We start from the raw sequence: 11,046 nt of genomic DNA on the forward strand, positions 1-11,046 counted from the left end.
AAGCCTTCATCACACCTCACTTTAATTCAACCTTAAAGAGCGACAGGTGACAAAAGGTTTGCTTCATATAATTGGTCCTTTAATCACTCTGCCAAGGTGTTTCAAGTCCTGATTGGAGTGTAACATCAACCTTGGTTCTCCTCTGCTGCTGAAACTAATGTTTAGTGGCCTAAACAAAGTGTCATGTGACCCAGAAGCTCACCAGTTCAGCAGGATCAATTTAAGTGGGGGGAAATATAAGAGCAGAGCTTCCTGTATCCTCTATCACCGCTGAGATTCCCTTGAGCAAAGCACTCAACTCAAAGCTGCTCCAGTGGGGTTTGCTCAGCAGCCAGCACATCAGACTGTGGTTGTGCTGTGCAGCTTGAAGCCCCTCTCAGAGGGCTTTTTGTTGTTGCTGCAGACTGTGTGGGAGGATTTGTTGAGCATGACTTTCAGTTTCTCTGTCTGTTCGTCCCTTTAATCTCGTCTGGTGCTGCACGTAAGGGCAGGGGTTCCCTCTGCCTGCCGTCTGATGGCTGAATGACAGGAGTGGACAGGTGTGGAAGACAGAGAGCACATCTGCCTTCATCTCACCAGTCGGCTCTGTATCAGGTGTTGAACTTCAGAGTTTGATTTGTATTCTGATTTGTTCAGGATTACAGTACTGCGTATCTATCACTTTTACATGATATTTTAATGACTGTAAATATGTACGCATTGATAAATACATCAATGCATTATTTTCTGCAAACACTACCCTTTCTACTTTTTAAAATAACTAAACTATAAAATATAAAATGTCTTTGTAAAAGAGTTTTTAGATGATGATGATTTAATTTTGTTCTCCATGTAACATATAAATATATATAATTTATATATATAATTCAGGATTCAGGATTTAAACATGACATTGGCACACATTAACAATGCATTATACAATGTGCTATTACCTTTCAAGTACTCCCAACCAATGTAAACATAGAATTTACTTAAGTATATATCTTTGTTACTTATTTGGTTTATTTAGGGACACTGCATGTGAATAAACAGTGCTGTTAATGCGCAATTTAGCCAAAAGGCAATTTGTCAGGCTGATTGTTTCATTTAGATTGATCAGTTGTAATGTATGAAAGCAGAAAAGCAAAAATTACAATCTACAACAATTAAAAAAGTGGTGGACCCACTGACCGATACTTGTAATTAAAAATACAAAGACTGAAAATAATATAAAATTCAATGTGAAAATGAACCCCATAAATCACTACGTGCGAAGGTCTAATCTTGCTGGACCACAAGGAACACCCTACTTCATATTGGTCTCAACTACTAACAGTTGGACTCATAACTAGACATTGACATCCACTGAAGTATAGTATAGTATAGAACAGTATTTTGTTAACGGTGGAATGTCCTAACTGGAGTGCATACATGGTGAAATGATTTCACAATGTAATGTGTGAAAACCATTATATACGATGCATTTAAATACAGCATTTAAACCTTATTATGATTATGAATAATGAAAATAGTGAGGCAAAAAATGTAGGAAATCAGTCCACCCTTTAGCATCATAGTTTTAGCACCATTTTAATGACACAGTGTGACATTTATCTGATCATCCCAAACCAGAGGGGGCAGTCAAATCTTTAGCTTATAATTGCCAGTGCTACCTGTTTCCTGAAAATAATGAGCAGGTCATCTCAAGACAGGAGGGTCGGACATCTGCTGCAGAGGCTGGAAACTGAGATTGTGTTTGGCTCTTACAGGGTACACTCAGTGTTAGTGTCGGATCTTTTGACCAATGTTGTGGGCCTAATTTATTGACAAAAATCTGTTCTGGAAAGTATTTACTTGACAACACATTTTGTGTGTTGTTATTGTAATTAAGCACATCTTCCATTAATTACACCCTCATACTGTTTTTTCCAATCCATTCATTCCAGTTCATTCCCACAATTCTGACAACACAACCACTTCAGAAGCCAGTCCACCTGCAGTCGAGCTGCACTTATGAGTGACGAAGGAAGGACTGAGAATAAATTTCCACACGTTTCGAGTGGTGTTCAGGTCAGTGGCAGCATGTTGGCCAGTATATCAATGAGGTTGTCCAGACCCCACAGGTAGCCATCTTCTCGATTGCCCTCTACCCAGGGAGTGCGGTGGTCCAAGGTGAGGTGCGGCGGCAAGGCCACTGTCTTTCCAAAGTCAATCATCCAGACTCCTGTTCTGCCTGTCCAGTCGTGTACAAACAGTAAGGAACTGCCCACAACCTGCAGGGATACAGCTGTTAGAAAGAACTTCCACCACTGGACAAATGTGCTACTGTATATTATCAGCCTAGGCCTGCCTACATCTGCCATTACAAAATGAACACCATTGATGTCCAATAAAGGAACTTTTCATGGAACAAACTCAGTGGTTCTTTCTTTTACATTTCCAAAATCAACCTGTTCAAAACATCTAACCTCGTGTGTTCTGAAGAAGTCTGACGCCTCCAAGACCTGCCGCAATTGTTTCAGCCGCCTCAGATAGCCCCACTGAAGGGAAAGATACAAGATTTACAAGAGAGGAAAGAAAAACGAATCTACAAGTAAATGAAAGTCAGTGAAGGTCACACTCACTGCAATGTGTGTATTGGACTCAACAAAGTTGTTAAGTGCTTCCATCACTTGCTCTCTGCTTTTGGTCCTTTTGAAGTTTGTGTGACATTCTTCATTTGCCTTCTGCACAGGAAACGTACAGATTACAGCATCATAATGCAAAATTATAAAAATAGACAATTTAGAAATAGAAAATTTATTGCTGAAAAAAACCTGCATTTTCCAAAGATTGTCACTCTGACAGCATTTATTCCATATATATCAACATGAATCAATGACATGACACTTGACACTTCGGAGCTCACCCTGAATCCTTCGATACGGAAACCCAGAGTTGTTGTGGAGCTCAGCGTCTCCCTCCACTGCATGTACCTGGTTTTCAGTACTGCCTGCTGGGCTCGTTCCTGGACCGTTGGGGCCTCTGGGTCCACAGCCACCATCTTCTTATACATGTCGTTACGAGGCTGGGGCCGTTCTCGGGCCATCAGCAGCTCCTCCTCGCGGTATGTGCTGTGAAGGACAGTGCCTCACTGTCTTTATTGTGAGCATATTCATTGTATTAAAGGCTTTTTTTTACTTGAGTGTAAAAGTATTTAGAAATACTACTTACGTGAAAATCTTTTTTTCTCTGTCTGACAACTAAATTAAGCTATTACTACATTTCTAGCTGTTTTATAATGTAACTATTATTCCTCAGAAGAAAACTTTTTCTGTTGATTTTATTACTAAATCATTATGTTTTGCTGATGTAGTTCTTGATATTTGGGATATATCAAAAACTGTAAGGCCTTAGAGAATTAGTGCTGCACTATATGTTTCCTGCTTCACTCATTCAGCTGCCCTCAGTGACAAAAATCGACCCGTTAAAACTTACCGACTGCCTATCTTGCAGTCCATGATGGCAGGTGTGTTGAAATGGGTCAGCAAGTTATCAATCATGTTGTAATCCTGCTCGTCCCGCTGCACCACACCGTGGTAGGCTGGAACAAAGGGCCTCAAAGCATCCTCCATCAGCCTAAGGTAGCACTGTTGCTCCCCCTCACAAAACCTCTTCAGCAGTGTGCCATAATCTCCAACATGAAAGCTCCCTGTGACGACAAGCAAGGAAAAGAAGACTCAGAGGAAATGACACACAAGACATGTTATTCTTACATACATTGTGTATATTTTTTTTTACCAGAATTAGTCCCACTAAGGAGCAAAATGAAAGACAAGCGAGACTGGATAAACAAACCTGCATGTCCAACCACTTGCAGCCACTGCTGAGGTTTCTTGGGAATCATAGCAAGGAGAGATGAAGACCCGCAACTTTTGTGTTTCTTCCATGTGGAGTTCTGCATCAGAAGACCAAAAAACCTCAGTCAGTCATTCTTTAGCACACACACACTCCAGGTCACACTCCCCTGCTGCATGTGTTTTTCTGCATCTTCACATACAAGCAGCAAGGACCTCAGACTTCAGACTCAGTCAGTTGACTGTTTGCCTAATGAGTGAACGACGTCTCCTTGGAAACAGCCCTTCACCAAGACTGAGTGAAGACATGCAGACGACCGGGTCGGCTCTGATCTTATGCAACAGGTCAAACATTTACAGGAGGCACTTGTTTTCTACTGAAAAGTGGTATTAACCACTTAACCAAACAGTGGAAGGCTGAGCACACAGATGTGGACAATGTCAACATGGAAGTTGGTTCCAAGTTTTGAAAATGTAATGCTGACACAATTATGTAATTCTACGATTGTGTAGAAAATGTTGTATGAACACTGTTTATATGTCATTAACACTATTATAACTTTGATATACTTTATGTACTGGTAACAGCCTCAAAAATATGAAGAGATGCTTGGCTGTTCATGCAGATCATACAACAGAGACATATTCTTGGTGAGTTAGAATATCATATCATAACATATCATGGGAGATGAACGTTTGATGCCTAAGATGGCTAATGTTTTCATTTGCAATGGTGGAAAGTAACTATACTACATTACAATTTTAAAATGTATTTATACTTTACTTAGATGCTACTTCATACTTCTACTCTACTACATGCTGGAGGGAAATACTTTTTACTCCACTATATTTATTTGACAACTCTAAATACTATAGTTACATTCCATGTTAGGGTTTTACACACACAAAAGGTTATCAGTTCATAAAATGTGATGCACTGTTGGAGAGGAAACTATCCAAACGTATATAAAGCAGTTGAAGTTAGCTATTGTAACTAACAACTACAACAGTAAAATGCTGCTTATGAATTAATGCGAAACTTAATAATCCACTGACATACACTGACGCCATTTTAATTGTTACTTTCACTTGTGATGCTTTAAGTATATTTTACATTTTTAAAGCACATATGCAGTTTTCTGCAGCAACATTATCAGTGATGATACAACATTTGAATGCAGGGCTTTTACATGGAACATTTGTATTATTATGTTGTTACTTTTACTTCAGTAAAGTATTCGATTCTTCTTCCAGCACTGTTCATTGTCGGCATCATCTTGCAGTACTGTGAAGGTAATGTCTGCTCACTACCTGTAGAGGGCAGTGATAAGCCTGAGAGGCGTAGAGTCTCCGTCAAATGTAGGCAGAGGAAGAGGCAGCAGAGGCAGAGCAGAGTGAAGAAGAAGAATTTAACGGTTCCCGGTTGTTGAACCGCCCCAGTCTCCACGGTGCCCGGTGGCTTACAAATTGTTTTGGACTGTATTGTAACGTTACCACCCATCAAACGGCTGTCTGTTTCATTCACCTAACCTAGCTAACGAACCGCGAGGTTTTTCCAACGAGTAGTGATGTGTTGACAACTTGCCTCATTAAGGATCATTACTGCACCCAAAGGTAACGTTAACGTATCTTTGTTTGGCGTTTACTCGCACACTAAATACCGTTATGTGGTCCGCATACAGATAGCTTGGTTAGCTAGCTGCGAGTCAAATGAACTAACTTGTGTGACCCAGCGCTAACTAACGATAACGTCCATGCTAGCTAACCTTAGCTAACGTTAGTCAGTTGACGGTACCAGAGCGAATATGTTAACTCTTGCTAGCTGATCTAATATTGACAGAGAAGTAAAAGGTAACGTTGCGTTAGTTTTACTTCAGACGCCCGCAATTATCAATTCCATAGAGCCGACCTCAAACTTAACGTGAACTAACGTTAGCTAAACAAGTAACTCCCCGGTCGTCTGTACTGTTTTCTGTGCATGTAACTACAGTGAAAGATGAGGTTAACACAGACTTCGAGTCAGTCTCTTTCACTCTGCACGGGAGAAAGTGAAGTCAAGCGCGAAATCTGAACGCATTGTAACGCAGCAAAAGAGACATAATTAATAACTTACCTCGTAAAACATGACTGTAGACATTTGCTGAGCCCTCGACATATGATATGACCCACCAACCAGAACTTTTTTCCAATAAAAATGATGACACCTTTTGAAATGGACTCTGTCGGCTCGCTACCGCCCCTCGCGGTGTGTTTTGATAAAGAGACTGCCAGTGGCAGTTAGCTAACAGACATATATCCTTTTCTATAATGGTTACACCCCTTGTTTTATGTTTTTACAACTAGGTTTTTAAAAATATACAAATATAACACACTTTCCTTTACAATCTAGTAAGTAGAAAACAGGACATGCATTTGAGATATGCACTGCCTACTGTTTCTCTGTGGCCATGAAACCAGTAGTGGACTTATGAAATACTAAAAAAAAAAAAAACTTTGCATCTATCATTCAGATTTCCCTCGTTCACCTATTTAAACTATAGGGAATCAGGTTTGGATTTGTCCAAATTTGTCAAGATGTTTGATATGATGTTGATAGCTCCATTTTTGCAGACTTTGCAAGATGTTAGAAATTAGATCTTGTAGTTTGTTCCTAGCATCAGATGTATGCAGCTCTATGATAATGATGTGGCCATTTGTAACCATACAGAAGCTTGTAAAATAGCACACTAACATCACCCAGCTTTGTTTTTTAACAGAAGAGGAGTTAGTGGATTCCAGTTGCTCCTAATTCATAGGAATAATTGATTACTCCTACACAGACCCAGAGCGATGGAGGAGGGCTCTGAGGTGATGGAGGATATTGTGTTTCGAGGAGTGGAGTTTTCTGTGAAGATAGAGGTGGACAAGGGTTTGCTGATAGTCGAAATCTCTGACTCAATGACAGCGGATCAGTGGAGGGGGGACTTTGATCCAGCATGTAAGTAGCATATATTTATCATGGATTAAATGTCATCACAGGCACAAAAGGTCTGTCACATTATTTAATTATTTCCTCTTCTTTTTTTCAGACATTGAGGACCTCACCCGCAAAACTGGCAACTTCAAGCAGTTCCCCATTTTCTGTAGCATGTTGGAATCAGCTGTTAGAAAGGTACGTTTGAAGGTGCACTGAGATGGAATAGAAAAAATAGAATAGACTAGAAATGCATACAAAGTCAATAGAAAGATGTGACCGACACAGATTTGCTCGAGGCTGTGCGAGCTCAGGCGAGACTCATTCAATCGAGTTCAATGTTTCCACTTGAGCGAAAAATGTACAGTTCTCCCGAGCTGTCTTATTCCTTCTCTCCTTTTCATTAATGCACAGGAACAGGGGCCAAAAACAGGGCCTGGAGGAAAATAAGAGAAACAGTTCAACATTTGCACACATTTAGAAATTGGTCTCAACTGAACTGTCGTATACATACAAGCACAGTACACATGCACACACACACGCACACACACATATCCACACACATCAGTACTGTCTGTCTGGCCATTTGTGGCTAAAGCAAAAGTAATACCTACAGTCAAATATGTGTAAAGACAGAGAAACAACTGTTTCCATAATAACAAGTGTTATTATGGTCTGTGTATTTGAATGATAAATGTAAATTAAATGGTAAAAATATTTTTATTGCTGTACATGTGTCATACAAGTGTCAGGCACACATGAAAAGCTAATAAATATAAACTCAGGAGGCCACCATCATAAAAACATGTATAATCTTTTATAAGTTTAGTTTTTTTCTGAAGTTGAGGGCCATGAAGTTTCTTTTCTTTAGTTAACTTGAGCTTTTTCTGCAGATGACTGATTCTGTTACACTTGACCTCTTGACCTATGCTGACCTGGAGCTGCTACGTAACAGAAAAGCAGGAGTGGTTAGTCGTCCTCGTGGCCATCAGCAGTCCTCTGCTCTCACTGCCAAACGATATCTAATCCTCATATACACCGTGGAGTTTGACAGGTTTGTGTCTCTGTGGAAAGATATTCATAGTCACAGATTAAGCTTTTCAGTGTTTTGTAACTACTATTTTTTTTTTGTTGTTTGTAGGATACACTACCCTTTACCCCTGCCCTATGTGGGTAAGCCTGACCCTGCCGCCCTGCAGAAGGAAGTCAGATCTCTGAGGGCTGAGCTCAGCTCTGTCACCTCTCATGGAGTTAACAGATCAGCAGAACTAGAGATACAGCGGCTACGAGCAGAGTGGGTTGTATTTAATCACCATCACCGTGACTAATATGAAGAGGTGTGGGACTTTATTTTTGATGTCTCCTACTGTTTTCAAGGCTGGCTCTGGTGAAAGAAGAGAAGGAGGCCATGGCTAAGGTTCTGGAGCGACTGCAGATCAGTGGAAGTAGTTCCACATCTGGACGAGAGGACTGGCGGGTCAGGGATGTGGTGAGGACGCTGGAGGAGCAGCTTGTCAAGGAGAGGGCCAAAAGTCAACGCTCCGCGAGCAAGAAAGGCCAGGAGCAGCGCCTCCTAGTGGAGCAGGTGGACCTCTTCTTCTTCTCAAAGTAGTCAACTGGAAAAAGATGGATGTTTTCTGTGTTATTCAGCTGGTTTTAACGTTGTTTTCCCGTCTTGGCTAGTTGGATGAGCTGAGAGCATCAGAGTGCGCACTCCGTGTTCGCGTCAAGAGTCTCACCAATGAACTGGCGTTACTACGGAGAGGGTTAGACAATCTAAGCGTGTACTATATCTTTACTTTCTCTCTCTCTCTTACATTCATTCACGTACAATGTGGAGTTGAAATCTGAATCTTATTTACCTACTTGGCGTGCACCCTCTTTGTGTGTCTGCAGCAGAGTGACTCCGGTGTCTGGTCACGTCAGCTCTCGAGTTGATAGGGAGATCTATCGCTCTCTGTCCCGCGAGAGGAGGTCGGGGTTTGGGACAGTCCGGGCTCGCTCGGGATCCAGAGAGCGGATTGAGGACAGAGGGCGAAGGTCAGAGGAAAGAGGGCGAAGAGCGGACTCCTCGGGACCACGTGCTCGCATACCAAGGCCCTCACCTTCTCCCACTGGTACTGGCTCTGTTCATGATATCTGTGTTCAACCACATTGATAAAACTGAGTGATAATGTGTTTGGGATCTCAATATTCCCACCTATCATCTTACAGGGTCACGGGTACAACGCTTTGACCCAACAGCTTACATCCAGGACAGACAGCGCCGGCAGAAAGAGGCAGATGTCAAAAAGTTGGTTCCATTATTTTCCCTTTGACAGTATTTGATGTTGCAGCTGCTCAGGACAATAACAATAGTTTTAACCCTGTTTTTTGTGTGCGTGTCAGACAGAGGAAGGTTCGGAGAGACATGCTGACATCGCCAATTGTCCCTGAGAGGGGGCGTTCACGTTCCAGAGAGGCCTATCCTCAGATGTCCCGGCCTGGCAGCCGAGGCAGGAGTTTATCTGTGGAGCGGAGAGGGAGCAGGAACTCCTCTGAAAGCTCGTTGGTGGATATGGAGGAAATGGCCAAAACTCTGTACAGGTGATGGGATTACCTCATAGAGGTTTTGTGAAGTCTCTGTTGTTTTAGCTGGTTATTTTAACGTCTGTTTTTCTGTGTTCACAGAGGAAGAAAACAGACTTACAACGGACCCAGTGTGGTGAGTGACATGGTAATGTAACTCTGGTACTCTGTTTATTGCTGCTCTGTTTTATATATGTAAAGGATAACGTTGGGGTTGTTCTATATTTTCCCAATGAAAAGACCCAAACCAACAATATGTTAGTTCTACTCTCAAGACTGTCCCTTTTTTATCTGTGGCTCACAGTCTCAACCCCATTTGTTCCTTCTGAAGACATAAATCTTTAAAACAGGTTGCAAATATATGGTTTGATTTTCTCTTTAAAGCCTCAGTCATTTTCTAAAACATCTGGGAATTGTAGTTCTTTAAAAAAAGTTATGCAAAAAGGGAGCAAATCGTGCATTTGTTGGACTATTTTCAGCCGGGGATTAATCACAAAAATAAACTACAGTTCCCATGTTCATCGTAATGAAAGAATGTGTCACCAAGAGCAGTGTAGCTCATTGATGTGTTTTAATAGTTTTGGGACAACAATGGAGCTCTATGGCACAGAGGAATACGTTGCAAGCTTCAGCTGTATAGGCAGGACTCAGGATTCAATTCAATTCAAGGAAGATCAATTCATTGTTGGTTTTGGTCTTTTCATTGGATTTGTTGACAATAAGAAAATATTAAATATCGCCAGGCTTATTGTTTAATGTGTAATTTATCTGTTTCTAGTCTAGAGGAGGCCTTTTGACCAGGAAGCCATTATGCAGTACTCCAACACAAAGAATGAAAGACAAAGGTAACGCATCACTAGTCTTCTGCATTTTTCCTGCAATAAAAGGATTTTGATTGGCAGGAAAAACATCTAATCTGATCATTTTACATCTCCAACCCCAGAGAGCTCCATAGATACAGGTGCTGAGCTGTCGGAGATTGATGCCAGGCTGCAGGCTCTTCAGGAATACATGAGGGACCTGGATACAGGACACTAAAAGCCACTGCACAACCCACTGCTCAAGACATGCGTGGATATGTTCCCTGACACCTGCACAGCTTTGAGCTCAGGCCATGTTTCTTTTTTTACTGTGCACAGAGGAACTTCAAACATGAGTGATGGGTTTATCTGTGTACATGTAAGAGACTAAAACTTCTTCTGGAGGGTCAGACTTCCAGGACGTCAGGAGTCTACAGCCATCACTGTAAATGACTGGACTGAAATTATTTTTTTAATATACCAAGTTTTTATGAATTAACTTAAAGATGACTGTGTCTGAGTGTTATCCTTTCTTTTTTTACACCTCACCAAACCAACTAAACTAGTTTCATGGATGTAAGTGTTGGCAGTAACTCAGCCTGTGAATAATTTATTTTCATTTTATACTCGTTTGTTGTTTTCTTTTTTTCCCTTTCCCTTTGATCTGATTGACAGTACGGGTTGCGTTCTTTCATCTTCCAGATCCTTTTTTTCTCCCTGTGAGTGTATGCGTCATCTTTACCTTTTCTAAACACATTTAAGTCAAGCAACTAATTTAAACAAATATGTCAGTGGGTGTAGATCAACCTGTTAACCATAAACAGTTAAACCTGTAATGGGCTGTTGTCTCTTCCGCCCAGTGCATGTTGGGATACACTGTTGGGACCTGACTGACTGCATGCATGTCTTC

The 11,046-nt window shown here is 41.2% G+C and overlaps 2 protein-coding genes across 2 annotated transcripts; one reads left to right on the forward strand and one right to left on the reverse strand.

Annotated features, from left to right (window-relative positions):
• Nucleotides 1-1,573: 1,573 nt before the first annotated feature.
• On the reverse strand, nt 1,574-5,974 carry itpkca (inositol-trisphosphate 3-kinase Ca). Its single transcript, XM_070917497.1, has 7 exons — nt 5,929-5,974; nt 3,817-3,916; nt 3,457-3,670; nt 2,888-3,092; nt 2,604-2,705; nt 2,448-2,519; nt 1,574-2,252 (listed from the first exon to the last, which is right to left on the reverse strand). The coding sequence occupies exons 1-7, from the start codon at nt 5,968-5,970 to the stop codon at nt 2,046-2,048; spliced, it is 942 nt and encodes a 313-aa protein (XP_070773598.1). The 5' UTR covers nt 5,971-5,974; the 3' UTR covers nt 1,574-2,045.
• On the forward strand, nt 5,423-10,583 carry ccdc61 (coiled-coil domain containing 61). Its single transcript, XM_070917496.1, has 13 exons — nt 5,423-5,429; nt 6,635-6,792; nt 6,884-6,966; nt 7,662-7,822; nt 7,910-8,062; nt 8,146-8,353; nt 8,452-8,534; nt 8,665-8,885; nt 8,983-9,061; nt 9,157-9,354; nt 9,439-9,472; nt 10,115-10,181; nt 10,280-10,583. The coding sequence occupies exons 2-13, from the start codon at nt 6,645-6,647 to the stop codon at nt 10,372-10,374; spliced, it is 1,530 nt and encodes a 509-aa protein (XP_070773597.1). The 5' UTR covers nt 5,423-5,429; nt 6,635-6,644; the 3' UTR covers nt 10,375-10,583.
• Nucleotides 10,584-11,046: the final 463 nt, after the last annotated feature.

Source organism: Enoplosus armatus, chromosome 13 (genome assembly GCF_043641665.1).
Source record: "Enoplosus armatus isolate fEnoArm2 chromosome 13, fEnoArm2.hap1, whole genome shotgun sequence".
Lineage (NCBI taxonomy): Eukaryota > Metazoa > Chordata > Actinopteri > Centrarchiformes > Enoplosidae > Enoplosus > Enoplosus armatus.